The 21,126-nt window shown below is 45.5% G+C and overlaps 2 protein-coding genes across 3 annotated transcripts in view; one reads left to right on the top strand and one right to left on the bottom strand.

Annotated features, from left to right (window-relative positions):
* Positions 1–20,117, bottom strand: part of PDK4 (pyruvate dehydrogenase kinase 4) — a 45,943-nt gene extending 25,826 nt beyond the window's left edge. The window contains exons 1-4 of one of the 2 annotated variants that reach the window (XM_077490752.1): positions 19,871–20,117; positions 17,597–17,742; positions 9,341–9,482; positions 1,511–1,582 (exon numbers count right to left, since the gene is read on the bottom strand). In XM_077490752.1, the coding sequence (XP_077346878.1) occupies positions 1,511–1,582; positions 9,341–9,482; positions 17,597–17,714 (332 nt within the window). In that variant the 5' untranslated portion in view covers positions 17,715–17,742; positions 19,871–20,117. Of the gene's footprint in view, positions 1–1,510; positions 1,583–9,340; positions 9,483–13,466; positions 13,660–17,596; positions 17,743–19,870 lie in introns of those variants that run through there. The other variant, XM_077490753.1, reaches the window with a different exon arrangement.
* Positions 20,118–20,791: 674 nt separating this feature from the next.
* The window catches only part of DYNC1I1 (dynein cytoplasmic 1 intermediate chain 1), a 792,350-nt gene continuing 792,015 nt past the window's right edge, over positions 20,792–21,126 (top strand). Inside the window, exon 1 of the mRNA XM_077490748.1 lies at positions 20,792–20,888. The gene's annotated coding sequence lies outside the window, so the exon portion shown is untranslated. The remainder of the gene's footprint in view (positions 20,889–21,126) is intronic.

Below are 21,126 nucleotides of genomic sequence, written 5' to 3'. Positions count from 1 at the left end.
TCCTCCCGATACCCCAATAGTTTGTACTCTCCCACCTTTTGAATCATCCTTTTACCCTCCATCTTCATTATCACTCACATGTAACCCAATAGATTGCAAGCTCTGTATCCTTCCTTCTATCCTAGAGGACTGCAAGCTCTCCCATCTTCTGCAACCTCCCTTCTACCCTAACAGACTGCAAGCACGTCCACTAGAGCTGCACAATTATCGTCAAGAATTATCGCGATCTTGACTAAAGTGCAAAGAATTTTCTCTGCTCTTCTGAAGCCACAGCCTTCAAAAGAAAGGAAGAGAAAAAACTCGCAGTCTGCCAAGAATCAAAACATTCTTTATCAGTTGAACTGAAGTATAAACATTGTAACAATTTGTCAATGGAATAGACTTTGTGTGCAAGTGAAAAAAGTTTAACCACTTAAAACACTAAATCTTTTTCTGACATTTGTTGGTTTCAAGTTAAAATCAATCATTTTCTTTGCTAGAAAAGTAATTGGAACCTCCAAACACATTATATATATATATATATATATATATATATATATATATATATATATATATATATATATATATTCATATACACACACACACACATATATATTTTTAGTAGGCATCCTAGAGAATAAAATGGTGGTTGTTGCAATATTTTATGTCACACTGTATTTGCACACAGGTCTTTCAAATGCAAAATTTCTTTTGAAATAATTACTTTCATGAATTAAAAAAATAAATAAATAAAAAAAAACTAACCAGTAACAGTAAAGGTAGCCCATTTTTTTGGTATAATGTGAAAGATTTTACGTTGCGAGAATCGTGATCTTTTTATACTAAGCAAAGAAATTGTGATTCTCATTTTGGCCAGAATCGTGCAGCTCTAACGTCCACCTTTTCAGCTGCTCCCTTCTGATCAAAAGCTCTTTGAGGCGGCAGCGAGTCTGCTCACAAGTCATGAAATGCAGGCAGTCCCAGCATTGGTCCAAATACAGTTTGTCATATTGGCTGCATAGTGTGTAATAGCAAAAGGACAAATTAAATATCAAGAACACAAAAAATAAAAAATAAATATGAAAAAAATAAATAAAACTAAATACAAAACAAAAACACAAAATAAAACAAAAAACACAAAATAAAACAAAAAACACAAAATAAAACAAAAAACAAAATAAAACCAAAAACACAAAACAAACAAACAAAAAAATAGGGATTTAGAATCAGTGTCTTCCTGACACTGAGAAAGGTCATGGATTACCCTTTGTCAGTACCATGAACTTGGCTTTCCACAACCCCCTTCCTACCTTTCATATGACACCGCCTTGGGGAAAAACAGGAAGCATGAGGCTACATAGAAACAAGTCTGTCTTATTGTGTAAACACTCAACTCTCTCTTTCTGAACTGATCCAATCACTCTGCGGATTGGTACATTCTTGTGACAAAGTGACATTTAATCTCCTGTGCCTCCGGCGGTGACAACGTAACAAACAACTTAGTCTTAATTTACAAAAACAAGACACTTACTCAGACAGAACCCTCTGGTCATCTGGGCACTTTTCCACAAATTCTATTAGTTCCATCAAACTCTGGATGTACCTGAAAAAAACAAAAAAACACATGAAATTTAAAAGGGGGGCAAATCAATTATACAAAAAAGTTAAGATAACCTGCCAGGGAAGTAAAATAGGAGCTGCTATTACTGACTTGCACATGGTGCCTTCTAGGAGCAGTACATCCCTCCTGGCACGTTAGTGCACCTACAAGGGACAGGTGCAGCGCCCAGGCCTAGTGCAGGCAGCCTGGCAAAATTTATGGCAGGCTGCAGTTTTATGGAACTGAACGCGGCACCAAATGCATTCAGGGATAAAAGCAGAAGACCTGCATTCAGAACCTTCGTCCACGAATCAACAGGGCCCTAAATGTGGGTACAACTCGGTACACTCCATGCAAAAACGGGTAAGAAAAGAAAAGAATGGTGCCATGAAAGTCGGCTAAAACTTTTTTTTTTATTGCATGTGAACAGCCAAAAAAATGTGTTTTGGCTATCAGGCCTTAATCATGGCTGACACAGTACACCGTTTAGCCCGAGTGCTTTCACACTGGAGCGGTGCGCTGGCCGGATGCTTAAAAAAAAAAAATAATAATAATAATAATTATGAATACACCGCTCCTAAAGCACCCCTGCCCATTGAAATCAATGGGCAGCTCTGGCAAAGCAACTATGCAGCGGTGCTTTGTGGGCGCTTTCAACCCTTTTTCGGCTGTTAGCAGGGGTCAAAAGCGCCCAACCCCCGCCCCCCTCCCCGCGGCCAAAAAGCGCCGCAAAAACAACAGTAAAAATAGCAGCACTTTACCGACGATGCCCAGGTGCTGCCAGTGTGAAAGTGCCCTAAAGGTTATCATTAAAACAAAAGGTGGTCCAATAAAATACTGACATAAAGGGGAGATCCTTTTTCCAACACAGTGATTCTGTTTTTGATTCCCCCCCCCCCCCCCCCACCTCTGACATGTTGGCATTCTATCTTTCACTTGGATGCAACAAGTAAATACAGTTGGATAAAACAAAAACAGTGCGTCTTCATTTCAGGCTGCAAAGCAACAAAAAGGGATTTTAACCACTTCCCGCCCACCATACAGCAATACGATTTCGGCAAAGCGGTTCCGTTATCCTGAACAGATGTCGTATGACGTGGTCAGAATAACAAGTCGCCACGCATCTGCGGGGCAGCACTGCACAACGATCAGTGGTGCGGCATGTCAGTCTGACAACGCAACACCGATCTTGGTAAAGAGTCTGACGGACACTCTTTACCATGTGATCAGCTGTGTGTCCAATCACAGCTCATCACAATGTAAACAGGAAGAGCCGTGCATCGGCTCTTCCTCACTCGCGTCTGACAGATGTAAGTAGAGGAGAGCCGATCAGGTGCTCTGTTGGGGGGGGGGGGGGGGGTGTCTGTGCTGATTATCAGCGCAGCCCCCCTCCCCAGGATGCCCATCCAGAACCACCAGGGATGCCAATCAGTGCCCACAAATGGTGCCGCCTCATCAGTGAATGAGAAAACATACTTATTTACAACATTTTATAACAGAAATGAAGAAAAAAAAAAGTTTCAAAATTTTCGGTCTTTTTATTTGTTTAGCAAGAAAGAAAAACCCCAGAGGTGATCAAATATCACCGAAAGAAAGCTCTATTTGTGGGAACAAAATGATAAAAAGCGTAGCATGACTGCACATTTAAACAGCGACAGCTCTGAAAGCTGAAAATTTGCCTGGGCAAGAAGGGGGCAAAGTGCCCGGTATTGAAGTGGTTAAGGGGGGCGATAGATAGAGATATAGATATATAGATATATAGAGATAGATATATATATCTCTATCTATCTATCTATCTATCTATATCACACATCATTTAATATATTTTATATAGAATATGAATACTGAAAAAGGATTATAAAGCAAAGTCTTAAAATGACAATTTCCTTTAAGAGAAACCTGGCATAGCACGGCACTACACCGCAAAGAATTTCAATCTACTCGCTTGTATAAAACCAGTCTGCTGCTTGCAAGATTCCTGGAAACATCCCAGCTTCATTCAGAAACCTAAGATAAGGCGTTGGGAACAAAATGTTCATTACCACCTGTGCCCGTGTGCCAGGTTAGATATGGTCTACACTACACAAGCTGTTTACATGGAGACGGCCTCAGAGCTGGGCGTGTGCCCTTTATTATTACGCACTCAGTCATGGAACAATTCCCTTGTGAATTATAGGCCAGCATTAGGATCTGGCCAGTTAAACAAGTCTATAAAGATGAACCCTGCATGCTGGGTGCATGTTGGTTTATCGGTGTGCATCACTAAGTGTGCACCAGATTAGTACCCCCCCCCCCCAGTGACTATGCAGCGTTCTCATCCCTGCCTGCTGGACTACAGAACTCCACCTATAACCCACCACTCTCTGATACATCAATTTCTTTGTTCAGCAAATCAATTCTGTTGCCTTGACTCCCAAGAGCCTGCACACTTACAGTTTGTAGGGGAAAGGGCCCTCTGGAGCTGTAGTTCTGGGGGAGGTGTACCTACCAGCCCATGCAAGGGTCTCACAAACTTGGTGATGATGTCACAGGGAGCAACAAAACCAGTGTCACCAATTCACTAGGGTAAAAAATAAAAATATTGCTCCAAAGGAGGGAGAGGAAGGTTTGGGGGTAAATTTGGGTAATCCAAAGACATACTATATTACCAAAAGTATTAGGACGCCTACCTTTACACACACTAACTTTCCCAATCTTAATCCGTAGGGTTCAATATGGAGTTGACCCACCCTTTGCAGCTATAACAGCTTCAATTCTTCTGGGAAGGCCGTCCACAAGGTTTAGGAGTGTGTCTATGGGAATGTTTGACCATTCTTCCAGAAGAGCATTTGTGAGGTCAGGCACTGATGTGGACAAGAAGGCCTTTGCTGGAAGTTTATTCCAAGCATCATCTACCCTTTCAGTAAAATACTTTCTAAGAGTACTGTATCTATTGGTGTAAAACACACATTTCCCCCCTGAAATTAGGGGGCAAATCACAGGTGCGTGTTATAGTGTACCTCGGAGGGCAATGAGCGCCACCGGAGTTCACAGAGCCGCCATCTCCTGTTTACTCGGCTCTCTCGTCACACACACACACACACACACACACACACACACACACACACACACACACAGCCCCGCCTTCTCCACCAGCATTGGACCAGTGTTCTGTCTATCACAGGAGCTGGTCCAATGGCAGAAATGGACCCGTGTATGTGACTGCTGACAGAGCCGAATAAACAGGAGATGATGGCTTGACGATTTCCTGCATTGATGAAAGATGGTGAGGTTGCAGATGGGCATTAATCAGGCTGCACTGATGGGCACTGATCATTATTTTGCTTCAAAGTGGTTTATTTAAAATATGTTTTTTTTTCCTGAAACTTCCCTTTTATAATGAAGGTGCGTGTTATATGTCAATAAATACAGTAGTTATGAGCTTTCGTCCAGTTAGTTTAAGGACATGTCCCTGTGTTCTTGATTTTGGTTTCATATTGAAGCAGCCTTCCTGAACCTTATTCACCCCCTTGATGTATTTAAGGGTTTCAATCACTTGCACAGTTTAGGAGATATTTACAGTACCTGTAGGTAAGTCCATAATCGGGCTTACCTATAGGTACAAACACACCAGAGGAGTTTACTTCCTCCAAGTTCCTGAAGACGCTCTCGATAGGTTCTCCCTGTGCCTGTGTGGGTTTCCTCTGGGTACTCCGGTTTCCTCCCACACTCCAAAGACATGCTGGTAGGGCAATTAGCTCCTGTCTAAATTGGCCCTAGTATGAATGAGAGTTAGGGTCCTTAGATTGTAAGCTCCTTGAGGGTAGGGACCGATGTGAATGTGCAATATACATGTAAATTGCTGCGTAAATTGACGGCACTATATACAAGTACCTGTAATAAGACAGTCCTGTGACCCAGATTCAGCCAACAGCGGGCTAAAGCCTGTTGTCTGACATCATAGATCCGCTCCAGGCTCTGGAAGGATCCCACCCAGATGCCCAATTGACAGCTGGCTCGGACTCTCAGTCAAGAGCCAAATACAGCTGGCTCCTGCCCGATGCAGCAGTGGGCAATGGAGGGGCAGAGCAGTGGGGACTAAAAGTCACTGCTCTCTGCTCAAAGCAGATGGAGAACCGAGTGATCAGGGGTCATATGATCGCTCAGTTCTCAGGCTGGTGGGGGGGGGGGGGGGGGACAGCTGCAGCATCACACTGATGCTGTAGCATAGGGGCGAGTGAGTTTTTTTTTTTAAACCCCCAAATCTCTCCTTAAGACCCCTTTCACACTGGGGCAGTGCGGGCGCCGGCGGTAAAACAGCGCTGTTTTTAGCGCCGCTTTAGGCCTGATTCACACCTATGCATTTTGCAGATTTGCACTACAGAACGTGTTCCATAGTAAACCATGTTAAATGGACTGTAGTGCAAATCTGCAAAATGTAAAAAGCACTAAAAATGCATAGGTGTGAATCAGGCCTTACTGTAGTTTTAGCGGCGGTGTCTTCGGCCACTAGCGGGGCGGTTTTAACCTCCTGCTAGCGGCAGAGAAAAAAAAAAAGGGTTTAAACCAATGCAAGGCGGCACTCTGCCCGCGGTATAGCCGCGCTGCCCCATTCATTTCAATGGGCAGGAGCGGTGAAGGAGTGGGGTACACACAAAAATGCTGCTAGGACTTTTTTTTTTTTTACAGTCCTGCCAGCGCACCACTCTTTCAGGGCACTTTGCAGGCGCAGGGTTTAGCGCTGTAGCGTCCGCAAAGCGCCCTAGTGTGAAAGGGGTCTAAAAGGAAATCCTCCTTATAATACCATTGTCTTGACAACATGCATTTCTTTTCATCTTATTCACTCCTTTAGAAGGGGGGACCTCTGCAATCCTCAAAATGTGTTGGATTTCCCTTGGCAACTGCAAATAAAACCTTATCCTGGAATTTAATTGGAGAGGCACTTCTAGGATGTATCTTGCATTCATGTTTTCCTAAGGACTGACTACAAAAGTCCTAGGAGAAATAAAGCAGTCGGTCTACTTCAATATAAAAAAAGAATAGATTAAAAAAATTAAAAATATTTTAACTTTACCTTTCTAAACACTGTTACGTGCATTCTAAATACAAATGTAACATATGTTCAGTGTGCTCCTCCCGTGACAGCAGATGGGGGGGGATCATCTTCCTGTACCCGCTGTCACAATATGAAAACAGTGCAGCTGTGCGGAGGTCCACTCTCACAGCCAAGCCATTTACAGTTTCCTGTGAATGAATAAACTACAAGTACCATCATCCATTGCAGCTAAGAGCTTCTAGCACTCAATGAACTGCGAGGGTGCTGGGGAGCGCTCATTGATCTTCTGGCTCTCAAGAAACTGGAGGTACAGGGCAGGCAGCCATCCTGAAAGTCTGCAGGAGCCTGGCATTGCACCCACTATCTGCCGATCGAGGATGCAATGCTCTGCAAGCTCCTTAGGAAAATAAAATGCACTTTAACTGAAAGAAAAATGTGCCTTTATTATTTTATTTCTTCAAAAGGTGAACTGATCTTTAAGTAATCCAGATCACTTCACCACTTGAAAAAATATGGACTCACATTTTGAGCCGCAACTATTTAAAACTCAAAATTCTTGAAATATGTTTTTGTTTTTTAGCACTTTCAAGGCTACGTGATGATTTTCACCTCCCCTTTGCACTTCTGTGCTGAACTCAGAGAAAATCACCAGGTGTAGAAGTGTTCCTGTCCAAGCAAATTCCGAGTCCTCAGTTCAGTATTTTGGACGGATGGACTGATCTAATGAGTAACCAGAAGGTCAGGGAGGCGGTGGCTGGGAGCACCGGTGTGCCTGAACCCTGCCTGTCAAACATTAAATGGTTTTCAAAAACAACTTACCTAGAAAAGAGTTTTGTAAGAGTCTGCTTATTTAAAGTTGAATGTCAGATAAATCACTGAATACATAAAGGGGAAATTACTTTCCTGCCAATGAATTTGTATTTCTGTCCATGCAGTACAGTTAAGGGCTTGTTTACACTAGCATTGCCTTCTGGAGTGTAATCCACATGGATCGCTCTTCAGAGGGCGCTTGACAGGTAGCAAGGAGACCTATGTTTTTAACCCTTAAAATAGGGCAATTTCAGCAGGCTGTATTGCCCACCAAATAAGACAGAGGGGGTATTTTTTGCTGCACCACACCTCGTGGTCACGGTATGTGTATAGCCCCATATGGCTGCCTTTGCAGCTTGGAGGGGAGCGACTTAAGTGCAGCAAAAATGTGACTCAAGCCAGAGTTTCTACCCCACTTGCAAGTGCAAACAAGGCCATTCAGTCCCATCACACAGCACAGCCAAACCTAGTGACCTTGTTTTTCAATGCTGCAAAAAAAAAAAAAAAAAAAAAAAAAAAAAAAAAATCGCTCCGTCTATGGCCAGCTTTAGTAGCCTTGCTGGGTCACATCCCTGCCCCCAGTCTGTGGCTGGACAATGAAAGAGCAGCAACGGACTTCATAAGATCAGCTCTCTGTTCTCTTCACCTGTCAAAAAATTCCCTGTGAACACAGCACACCCGAGAGTGCTACCGCTACGCCTCCTACCCAGAGTCAGACATCTGCTGTACAGGGGTTTACGATAGAGAGATAGAGATATATATATAAAACTTTTTTTTTTTTTTTTTAAAAGATGAGAGATAGCGATCTATATATACACATATACTAGTTTCATTTAAAGTAAAAAAAATAAATAAATGTACTAATTTTAACAAATATATTTAACAACATTCATTGAGCATTTTCCTCATCTCTGCTTGGCGTTCAGCAATAGCAAACAGATGTTCCCATTACACCTGAACTCTCCTTTAGGAAATTCTAGCTGCCTGGCTGTCATGCTGACTCTACTGTGCTTTCACTGACACCTTTTGCCACACTACTGGGGCTATGACAGAGTCAGTGTCTGTTGGGCCGCCTAATGCCCCTAAACGCATTAAGAAATTCCACCAGCCAGAGTCCGATGAGAGCTTTTGGACGGAAAACGTGATCGTGTGTACACTCCATCAGACTTTTGCTGGCAGAATTCCCGTCAGCAAAAGATTGAGAGCAGGTCCTCTATTTTTCGGTCGGAAAAAGCTCCAATCAGAAATACCGATCGTCTGTACAAATTTGACGCGTAAAAGTCCTACGCATCCACGGAAACAATTAGACACATGCTCTGAAGAATTGAACTTAGTTTTCTCGGCTCGTCATAGTGTTTTACATTACTGCGTTCTTGACGGTCGAAAGTTCAGAGAACTTGTGTGACCCGTGTGTATGCAAGACAGCTTGAGCGGAATTCCGTCAGAAAAACCCTCAGAGCTTTTTCCAACCAAAATTCCAATCGTGCGTTCACAGACAAATTTTACTTTTCGCCTGAAACTGTTCTTTTAAATAGGGAAGATGTAAAGACATTGCCCCTAAAGGAAACAGTCTCTTGCGCCACAACAACCAACCAAATCCTTCCTTTAATATTCTATATGGCACAGAAGACATAAGAAAATAAAAAAAAAGAAGGAGAATTTTCCAGTTTCCACTGGCTCCAAACAGAACATGAAGTTTTGCACAACTGCATCATTATATTCTAATTAGATCCAATGATACGGTTTTTATAATTCTTTCAGTCATAATTTTTTTATGCTTGCGTTTCCTGTTCTCCACATAGGCTGAAATTTCAGCACAGTTCAGGCTAAAAATGAAGGGCAAATGCCATGGAGGTAAATAAGCAGAATGTGGTGGGGCAGCCAGTTCTGGGGCACATTCCCATTGCATTACTTACCAGCTCTGCACAAGCTGAACCGACGGGGTCCCCAGCAGGGGGTCTGGAAGGATGTAGATCTCACGCATGATATTGGCCAGCCTCACGGGTAACTCCTGCCGCAGGAAGACAAAAGAGGTCTTCTCACATCCATTGGCAGATCCTACAGGAACAAAAAACAAATCTGCTTTATTAAGACGTTACCTACATGTCAAAAGTATGCAAACTCAAAAACAAATCTAATATATTGCAGCTCATCAGTCCTTCAATGTGGTGGCTACATTAGTTTTTTTTTTTTTTTCTTCAAGCTTCTTTTCCCCTTTTATATTATAACCTGCGGATTCTCCCAGTAAAGCCCCACACACACACACCATCAGATTTTCTGCTGATTTTTTCCTTCCGATTTACCAAAACCATATAATATATGAGGTCAAACCTTTCCAAACTGAAAAATTCAGAAAAATACTAAAAAAAAAAAAAAAAAAAAAAAAAAAAACCATCAATTGCAGCCTCACTATGCCTATCAAATTCAGCCACTGTGCCCATAATACGCAGCCACTGTGCGACTCTGGCAGCACCCCCAAATCCCCCCCCACTCTCTGCACCCCAAGCCCACCCGATTTTGAAGCCCATCAGAGCCTCTACAGAATAGTGCCCCATCACTGGCGTCTCCAAGAGGAACAGTGCCCCATCACTGGCATCTCCAAGAGGAACAGTGCCCCATCACTGGCATCTCCAAGAGGAACAGTGCCCCATCATTGGCATCTCCAAGAGGAACAGTGCCCTCCCCCCATCATTGGCATCTCCGGGAGGAACAGTGCCCCCCCATCATTGGCGTCTCTGGGAGGAAGAGTGCCCCCCCTCCCCATCATTGGCATCTCCGGGAGGAACAGTGCCCTCCCCCCATCATTGGCATCTCCGGGAGGAACAGTGCCCCCCCCATCATTGGCGTCTCCGGGAGGAACAGTGCCCCCCCCCATCATTGGCGTCTCCGGGAGGAACAGTGCCCCCCCCCCCCCCATCATTGGCGTCTCCGGGAGGAATAGCGCCCCCCCCTCCCATCATTGGGGTCTCCGGGAGGAACAGTGCCCCTCCCCCCCATCATTGGTGTCTCCAGGAACAGTGCCCCCCCCATCAGTTTCATTATTACTTTAAACAAAAACAAAAAATGGCATATATAACTATTTTTTTTACTGATTTTATCCGACTAATCGATACAATAAATCGGACAACTAATCGATTCTGAAAATGATTGTTAGTTGCAGCCCTAGGGAGATTTACATCACAGATGTGCAGACGATAAATCTGCAGCAACTGTGTGATGCCATCATGTCAATATGGACCAAAATCTCTGAGGAATGTTTCCAACACCTTGTTGAGTCTACATCACGAAGAATGAAGGCAGTTCTGAAGGCAAAAGGGGTCCAACCCGGTACTAGCAAGGTGTACCTAATAAAGTGGCCAGTGCATGTATGGCGATATTGGAGACGTTCCTGTTCACAAGGAAATATCTCATATGTTACTCAGGAAGATCTGGATAACACAGCATATTCCTGGAGATGCCCTCATAAAACTTGGCCTTGAAAGCCAAAGCTGCACTTACAACTGGTGTCCAAACTTCACCCAGATAAGATTATAGAAGCGGTGTCAGCCAAGTGTAACCAGGGGCAGAAACTCAGACTGAATGCCTATAAACTACACCTCATGTAATCACATCTGTTGCTTCAGTTCTTGTGCCAGTTATTTATGGTGAGCCATCTTCAACCAGGGCAATCCAGACTAAGCACACAATGAAAATGAATTCATAAGGAGAGGCCATAGTCTGGGAAAAGCCACCTATCAAAATGACCAGTAGGTCTAAAGAGGTGAAGATAAATGCTAACCTTGAGTTTTCCTGTAGAAGTCAAGCTAGGTCTTGCCCCCATTTTCTGCCACAACCCCTCCATCATTTTACCTAAATGATAGCGTGTGCCCCCCCCCCCCCCCCCCTTCTATTTTTGTCCTTGGAACAGTCCCCAGTGAAGACACCCTTGCCTATCGCTCTACCACTCAGTTTCACTTTCCAAGCAGACAGGCCTTAGGAAAGTTGTGGTCTTTAGGATCGTACACACTATAAGAAATATCTGGCAAACATTTTCACCTTCCGAACGATCCTACGATTTTCTGATAGTGTGTACGCAACTTTCGACAGCCAATTTCGACCTTCCGAACGAAAATTTCCAAAAAGCGACAAACTTCAAAATTTTTATCGTATGGGAACCAAAACGAACATTTTATTTTTTTTAAGGTGTAAAATCAGAAACAAAAGACTGCGCATGATCAAATACCAAAAAAAAAAAAAAAAAAAAAGCCTTTGTCGCACGAGAATTTATCGTTTCCTTCCTCGGTTCCGACTTGCTGTAACAACAATGAAGACAATCGAACAATCATTCGCCTGATTTTCTTATAGTGCGTACCCCACTTTACACTTTAAAAGACTGGAAAATATACTAGGTACTGCACTTATCTGAAGCAGAATTGCTCTGGATTCAGTTTGTGCGTCTTAGCGTAGGTTCCCATGAATTGTGCACATCTCCCACAGCACCTTCAAAGCGCACTGCAACTGCGATCTACGGGGAGGGGGAGGGGGGTGTGTCAATGTTAAGTTAATGACACCCCAAATGCAGGTCACAAACGCAGTGCGCTTTCCCTGAACCGGGTCACATGGTAGAAAGTACCATGTGATCCTGTTGCAGTGCGTTTCCAAAAGTAATGCATGCACTACTTTTGGTGCGATGCAGCACGATTTGAGCCCATTGAAAATAAAATGGGCTCAAATTGCACCACAATAAATCGCATGTGACTTGCACAGGAAGAACAGCCCGTTTGAGCGATTCAAGGTCAGTTGCTTGTGCGGTCATGGCTGTCCATGCATATTGACAGGACCATCACGTACACAACTTGCATTTCCAGTGGAACTCGTAGCGGTGAGAATGCGTCACTCACGTGTCTACCAGGGGTTAAGGTCAGCTGAAGATAGCGGGATTCACATATCTAAACGGCAACCTTACTGGATGTGAAAGGCTTATCATAGCACTGGATTTGAACTCCGATCTCTTATCTCAGGTCAGTTCTTATACTTGTGAACCAGAACAGATTACGTAAATGGTTTGGACAGCAGGATGAGCAGATCAAAAAGCGAGAGGTTTAGTCTGTGGTGCTACTCAACATACAGCAAATCACTAAGGATGTGTGAAAGTTTACAAGGTCGAAGACTACTTTATAGTGGTTGGACTGAGGATAAAGGCTTCTTATATCCCCAAAATCTTTGAGATAAAAGGGCTAAGTAGAGTCAGAGAACCACACCTAAGAACTGAAGAGGAATTCCGATTATATTTTTATAGGTTTGTTTTTAATTATATTGAAGTGGGAGTAAACTCCTATACATTATTATATGAAGTGGAGAAGGGGGATTGTTGTGGTGGGTTGAGGGAGGTTGAAGGTCCCCTAACTGCAGCCTGTGTACATGGACACATAGGCTTTTATGGAGTTGAGTTTAGGAGCTTTGGCAAAAAAAAAAGCTTCTAAACTCAAGTTTAGGAGCTGCTAGTGTACATGAAGTCTTACAAAGCCAGCATACCAACATGAAATTCAAGAGGACATTTTACAGAAGTCCATATAAAAAATAAAAAAAATAACACACTGATGTTTTGAAGGTATTTGGACCTGCTTTATCAAGGTCTCCACTTGTCACCTTTATAAAAGAGGGTCCACACGCCCGTGAAAGGTTGATGTTTGGGACCTCAGTAAAAGCGTTGCTTGGATTTTACATTAGTGTGCCGGCTATTTCCTGTATTTAGATTTGTACAGAGCCGCCGATTAGACACACACACCCACCCAACCAATACATGTGGGTCTACACGAAGCTTGTGTGGTATGGTTTGAACTGCTGCAAGCCAATAAAAGACCCGACAAAGGCTCCAACCCTTCTCCACCTTACCCAAAACTATTCAAAAATAAAATTGCCTGCAGGTCCGCTTTAAAGTAAGAACTGTACAAAACAGCTTCCGACTTGGTGTTATGAGGAATGTACTTTGCTCCCGGGGGGGGGGGGGGCGGTTTGCTGGACGGATCACACAACTAGGGATATAAGGTTACAAGAACGGACCTCTTGTAAACAAGCTACGCCAAACTTAGAGGTTCACTTATCACGGCGAGGACGTCAGAATAACTGCGGCAGCTGAAAGACACATCTGCTGTTTTTCAGCGAGTTGTATTCCCTGGAATACTTGGTCGGGGTTACTGGCGGAACATCAAGTCATTCCACAGACAGACTAGAAGTACAACTGCCCAGAAGTTTTCTAAGAAAAATGGAAAAAAAACAAAATGAACAAACCAAAACTCATAATTACGCCCATGTTTCCTATGCTGTTGAGGGAATTTGTCACAAAGTAAAACCCCTGAGGGAGATATATATATATATATATATATATACACACATATACACACACTTTTTTTTTTATCTGTATATAGAGATACATCTCTCTCTCTCTATATCGATATCTATATCGATATCTATATCGATATCTATATCGATCTCTATATCGATCTCTATATCGATCTCTATATCGATCTCTATATCGATCTCTATATCGATATCTATATCGATATCTATATCGATATCTATATCTATATATATATATATCTATATCTATATATATATATATATCTATATATATCTATATATATATATATATATATATATATATATATATATATATATATATATATATATATATATATATATATATATATATATATATATATATATATCTATCTATATCTATCTCCCCCTCTCATATATATATCTATATCTATCTCCCCCTCTCATATATCTATATATCTATATATCTCTCTCCCTCTCTCTCCCTCCCTCCATATCTCACACACACAAATTTATTTTTTATTAAAAATGAATAAAATAAATTGATGCTCCTCTTTAAAATTTGCTGAGGCCATGGCACGTGTGCGATTCCCTTTAGCTGCCATGTGTGAACAAATCCTTGGAATATTCTGACTTTATATAAATAAAATGAGAACATGGGCTCATCAAAAGTATTTTGGGACAATCAATGAAAAACCAAGAGCTGTGTGAATATAATTCCAGTAACATGGCCGGTATTGAATATCTCCGGGTGAGGTATGCACAGATGTCAGCACAGAGGAGAAAAACTTGTTTACTCCACAAGGAGCAGGAAAAAAAAAAGGCTTGACGTAGAGGAAGCTGCAGGTACAGCAACTGAAGCAAAAGAGAAAAACAACTTGTGTGCACAAGACATGCTGAGACAGCAACCAGGTCCTCGCTCTACACCCAGCTAACAGATTGGAACAAAAACATCCTTCTTTTATCTATGGAAGGTCCTGGTAATAGTATTAAAACTCAACTTTAACCTTGAATTTTACTGAAAAAGCATAGAATTGTGCTTGCACTGCCCCCCCCGAACAGCTGGATACAATGGGGGTTATTTACGAAAGGCAAATCCACTTTGCACTACAAGTGCACTTGAAATTGCACTTGATAGTGCAGTCGCTGTAGATCCGAGGGGGACGTGCAAGGAAGATAAAAAAAAAAAACATTTTAACTTGCACATGATTGTATGATAAAATCAGCAGAGCTTCCCCTCATTTCAGATCTTCATATCTACAGCGACTGCATTTCCAAGTGCACTTTGTACTTGTAGTGCAAAGAGGATTTGCCTTTTGTAAATAACCCCCAGTGTAACACACATAAGAATTAATTTGCAGGTCTTTAAAATGTGATTAGCTGTGAGTAAATGATAGATTTCTGCAGACGAGGACATTGGATGAGGCACAGTATAAATGTATCTGCTCATTCACAATTCCTATGTAATAGGAGAGACTCTGAAGCGGGCTATTAATATACACTGACCCAAGCCTCTCTCTAGGTTTGGAATAAATGTAGTGCTATGGTTTTGATGGAGCTACAAGGTACAGCACCCTCTTGCTGTGAGGGCATGCTGATATTTGTAGTGCCCCCGCAGCCAAAGGGTAGCAAGTAACACAACGAGTAAAAGCTGGCCATCCATTACACAATCCGATTGTACAATCTCTGACAACCTTCTTTAAGGCTTATTTACATTAGAGGCTGAGAAAGGTGGTAAAACCCCCACGGCTGAGCCATGATTTTTTAACACTTTACCCAACTTGCCCCCCCCCCCCCCCCTCCCCACCTTTAGCTGTAGAGGTAGCGGCCTGTGCTGTACACTTGTTCCAGCATCACAGCTGTGGCAGGAATTATACCCTCGCTTCGTTGGGCCGGCGTAGCGCCTGCCAGGAGCGGCACATTCAAGTGAATGGGCTCACTCTACAACAGGGATATGCAATTAGCGGATCTCCAGCTGTTGCAGAACTACAAGTCCCATGAGGCATAGCAAGACTGACAGCCACAAGCATGACACCCAGAGGCATGATGGGACTTGTAGTTTTGCAACAGCTGGAGGTCCGCTAATTGCATATCCCTGATCTACAAGCTCCCTGCGACTGCATGCAGTGCGGTAGTGATGGGTTCAAGCAGGCGGTAAGAAAGCGATATTCCGCCTCCTCGCCATCTGTCAAATCTTCTCTGAAATGGTTCTGAACACGAATCACTCTTCAAAGTGCGAATGAGCCCTTGGGGTTACCAAAACGATGTAGTAGAGGACACGCCTAAACAACCAATCCAAAGTAGTTTTAAACCACACACACCACTCACACTACTTTAGGCCCCTTTCACACTGTCAGACCATTTAGGTCCGCCTGTCATTTTTGTTGGCGGACCTGAACGAGCGATCCATGTTAGTCTATGGAGCGACGGATGTCAGCGGTGACATGTCCGCTGATATCTGACCCGGTCCGATCCGCTAAAATCGGACGGATGCCCTACGTTCACATCCGTCCCTGGCAGATCAGATCGGGTGAGATTTTCGTCTGATCTCTCGATAGTAACTAGAGGCGCTGGACAAGCCCCTCCCCGCTCAGTGAGCAGAGAGGGACCTGTCATCCACCGGCTCAGCGGAGATCAACGGAGAGATCACCCGCTAAGCTGGTGGACAGAGGCAGACTCCAAAACAGCGGATACGCCTTGTGAGACTGATGCCTCAGACAGGAACCGATAAACCCTCTAGGCTATTTGTTGAGTGTAGGAGAAACCCACAAGCCCAAGGAGATTGTGCAAACTCCATGCAGACAGTGTATAGACCAGGTTTTGAACCAGGAAACCCAGTGCTGCAAAGCAGAGGTGCTAACCACTAAACCACAGGGCTGTTCTCATCTCTGGCTTAGTGACCTTTAACTAGCAATGTGATTATTCAAAAGAAGGGTTTTCTTTTGTAGGGTTTACCGCGGTAAAAGAAAACTACTTGATTCCCTTGATAGAGGAAATCCCTCCCTCAGCACTATTGTGTTCTGCCACCAGGGAGCCTTCCTGGCTGGCAGAGCACAATGATTGCTGCTAGCGGCTATAGCTGCCGACAGTAATTGCATGCAAAAGATCTGACAGGCTGGTTGTCGATGGATTGACTTTGGTACAACCAGCCTGCCCATAGATAGGTCGAATCAACAGGAACCGGCCTAGATCCGATCTATCTATGGCCAGCTTGGGTGGCATTGATGAGGCATCAAAACATCAGTTTAGGGTAGTTTGATCAGCCAATGATATGATTGCTAATGGGGAGGGGGGTGGTGGGCGCCACTGCCTGTCATCACTGCACTGCCTTAGGCCTCATGTTCACAGGCACCTGTGTCCATACAGCAAAAAAATGTGGGCATATTTCCCTGCCTAATAGCCACAGGGTGCTGAGTATCTGCCTATTGTACTCAATGGCTGTACATGGGTATAGGCTGGTACTTGCTGAAATGCACATGCGTACACCCCTGGAGTCCAAGGTTGTATGTCCCTATGTATGCACGTTTCTACAACTATTGATTATGGGTGTCCATTTGCACCTTTGGCTCCAAGATGCAGAAATATGCCCCAAACTTCGAATGGCGGATGCCCCCTTGTAGGACTTATTGATTAAACCCACCAGAAACCTGAAAAGGACTAGAAGCTGGAATACCCTAGGTCAGTGATGGCAAACCTTGGCAGCCCCAGATGCTTTGGAACTAAATTTCCCATGATGCTCAACTACACTGCTGAGTGCATGAGCATCATGGGAAATGTAGTGCCAAAACATCTGGGGTGCCAAGGTTCACCATCACTGCCCCAGGTCGTGCTTTAAAAAAGGAAACTGAGCTTACCGAAATCAATGAACTGCTTCATGGAAAGAGGAGATGGAGAGTAACGGCTGAACCTCTCAATCTGTTTCGGCGCATTGGCCAGAGCCGCATTCTTCAGCAAGAACCTGGCGAACTTCATGGCTAGGCACCACGGCGGCCGATTTCACCTATAGGGAAAAAAATTATTTAAAAAGTGTTTATATAAATCAGATGATACAAAATATACATCACTAGATGAAAGGACACTGCGGATGAGTGAACAAGCATGGTGCAGATATCTACAGCAGCAAAGCGCACACCTGTCTTCTACGGCTGCCCGGCACATTACCGGGTTCCCTGGCACCTTCTACGTCTCCTGATCTATGACCCCTGATTCAGCGCCGTGTCGCAATGCTGAGCGCGCTCTGACAATGTCACTGTGATTAGGAATTGATTGGGAGACGCACATAAAATTAACGAGGCGTAAAGTTCAACGTCAAACCTGCGCTCCATACAGAGGCAGAGCCAATCATTGACAGGACCAGTCGAAGGATTATGGACCATGTGACTGATATCGCTCTATGTACTATAGTGTGCGCAATACGCCACAACCGCCCATCGTGTAATGAATGATAGGACCGGGCAAAGTGTGCGATAAATCATTTCTTCCCAAGATCAGATAGGTCATGAGCCGGCCAATGGGAGGGAGGGAGAAGGGGGTTGATCTTCATGGGTGAAAAGTTTCACACATGGACGTCAGTGTGAGCAGCAAGCTCCAGATTAGTGTTGGGGGGTTGTTTTTGCATTGGCCTCCCCGCAATGATGACACCATACCACTAGAGGTCCCCCACAAACATTTTACCTCCAGAGATCCCCCAACTATCGATTCTGGGTACCCCCAGACTTCCCCTGACCCTCGATTCTGGGTACCCCCAGACTTCCCCTGACCCTCGATTCTGTGCACCCCCAGACTTCCCCTGACGATCGATTCCGTGTACCACCAGACTTCCCCTGATTGATTCTGTGTACCCCCAGACTTCCCCTGATTGATTCTGTGTACCCCCAGACTAATGGGGGGGTTCTAATGGGACTTTTTAGTGCCTTGATTTTAGACCATATGCATACATATTATTTAGAAGGCCCCGCCCCCACATACACACCATGGTATTTCACTACCTTGATTTGGGGGCCTCCTGGAAGGAAAAGTGTGTGTGGGGTGGGGAGGTTGTACATTGGAGGGACATTTGTGCTCAGGTGTAAATCATAAATCATGGTGTTGCATGTTAGAATTTCTATCCCTAGAACACCCATCCCCCCCCCCCCCAATCCTTCGCCGGACCGTCATGTCTCCACTTCTGCATGCTTAACTTGTGGTGCTTATTGGGGTAAACTGCTCCCCACAGATACCACCTTTACCCGTCTGCTCCAGTGACACCAACAACCCCCCCCCTCCACCTTCCTTCTGCACCGGTGACAACAACAACCCCCCCCCTCCACCTTCCTTCTGCACCGGTGACACCAACAACCCCCCCTCCACCTTCCTTCTGCACCGGTGACACCAACAACCCCCCCTCCACCTTCCTTCTGCACCGGTGACACCAACAACCCCCCCTCCACCTTCCTTCTGCACCGGTGACACCAACAACCCCCCCTCCACCTTCCTTCTGCACCGGTGACACCAACAACCCCCCCTCCACCTTCCTTCTGCACCGGTGACACCAACAACCCCCCCTCCACCTTCCTTCTGCACCGGTGACACCAACAACCCCCCCTCCACATCCTTCTGCACCGGTGACACCAACAACCCCCCCCTCCACATCCTTCTGCACCGGTGACACCAACAACCCCCCCCTCCACATCCTTCTGCACCGGTGACACCAACAACCCCCCCCTCCACATCCTTCTGCACCGGTGACACCAACAACCCCCCCCTCCCCATCCTTCTGCACCGGTGACACCAACAACCCCCCCCTCCCTTCTGCACCGGTGACACCAACAACCCCCCCCTCCCTTCTGCACCGGTGACACCAACAACCCCCCCCTCCCTTCTGCACCGGTGACACCAACAGCCCCCCCCTCCCTTCTGCACCGGTGACACCGACAACCCCCCCCTCCCTTCTGCACCGGTGACGCCGACAACCCCCCCTCCCTTCTGCACCGGTGACACCGACAACCCCCCCCCTCCCTTCTGCACCGGTGACACCGGACAACCCCCCCCCCCCCCTCCATCTTCCTTCTGCACTGATGACACCAAGATCCCCTCCACTTGCCCCGGTGACACCAACAATCCCCCCTCCACACATACAGACAGGTTACCTGTGGCACAGTGAAGGGTGAGCAGTGTCAGGCTTCTCAGATCAGCTGTTGGAAGAGTGACAACAATCAGTCCTCAGTGTACAGATGACAGGCGGTGTCAGACTGGTGTCTCCCCTGTATATGATGTAACCTTCCCCCGGGATGACACCTCCTCGGTCCTCCTGAGTCTTGGGTCCTCCTTCCTATCCGATCACAGCTCAGCTCTCTCCTCCTTCCCTCTCTCTACTCTCCCCTCTTACGCCTCTCTCCCTCTTATTATCTACTTCCAAGGGGCGTACCCGCAGCCCCGGGCCCCGCCCAGCACCTCTGAAGGCCAATCGGGAGCGAAGCCGGGAGATAAAACATCTGCGGACGGAACAAACAAGTACAAGGAGCTGCGTGTGGGGGTCGTCTGAGAGGAGGCGGCGGGGGGCGGGGCTACGGAGGAAGATGTTGCCGGTGTTCTGCCTAATAGAGTCCGGCCATCCATATGTGTCCGTTCCGTACTGCGCATGCGCAGTACGGAGCAGACGAAGCTTCGGAAAATCTCCGAAGCTGAACGGCGCCTGCGCCGTGAGTGGAGGAGGTAGCCCCACTATCCAAGCGGACATAGGGTTTAGAATTTTAGAGGGCCCCTCGCGGGCGAGCTTCGCTCGCCACGCTTCGGGCTCGGCCTCGCTGCGCTCGGCTCTTTTTTATTCTAACTCTATGTCCACTTGGATAGTGGGGATAGAACCTGGACTCACGGCGCAGGCGCCGTTCGTCCTCGGCAATTTTCGGAATCTGTGCTCCTGTGTACTGCGCATGCGCAGTACGCAGGGGACAGCATCTGATGGAGGACCCTATTTCACAAGACACCGGGGCACAGTGTCAGCTGCGGGGCGCTGATTGGCAGACGGGGGACTAGGAGGAGGGACTCTGCGACAACACCGGGGGTTCCTGTTTGTGAGGGGGATGGGGGGCGGGGAGAGTCAGTCCTGAGGTGAAAGTTATACTGAGGAAATAAGTGACGTCACCGACTAACGTTCTCATTTCTGAGGTAAATTGTGAGGTGAAGAGTACATAGAGAGCTGTGAGGGGACTGGGGGGGATTTACTAAGACTGGAGCACTGGGAGGGTGGCGCACTCTGTGCATGGTGACCAATCTGCGTCCAACGTCGGCTTCTTCTATTCAGCGCTGACAATCGGCCCCCCATTCATATCACCACAACCCGACACGTCAAACCGCAGCCTATTGCCCTCGGTGAAGTCCGCACCGATTTCCACAAGTAGTTCCT

This window comes from Lithobates pipiens, unplaced genomic scaffold, assembly GCF_037356315.1.
Source record: "Lithobates pipiens isolate NorthernLeopardFrog02 unplaced genomic scaffold, aLitPip1_a1.2 Scaffold_19, whole genome shotgun sequence".
NCBI classification, from domain to species: domain Eukaryota; kingdom Metazoa; phylum Chordata; class Amphibia; order Anura; family Ranidae; genus Lithobates; species Lithobates pipiens.
The sequence above is the reverse complement of the archived record's forward strand: the minus strand, read 5'-3'. Positions and strand labels throughout refer to the sequence as shown.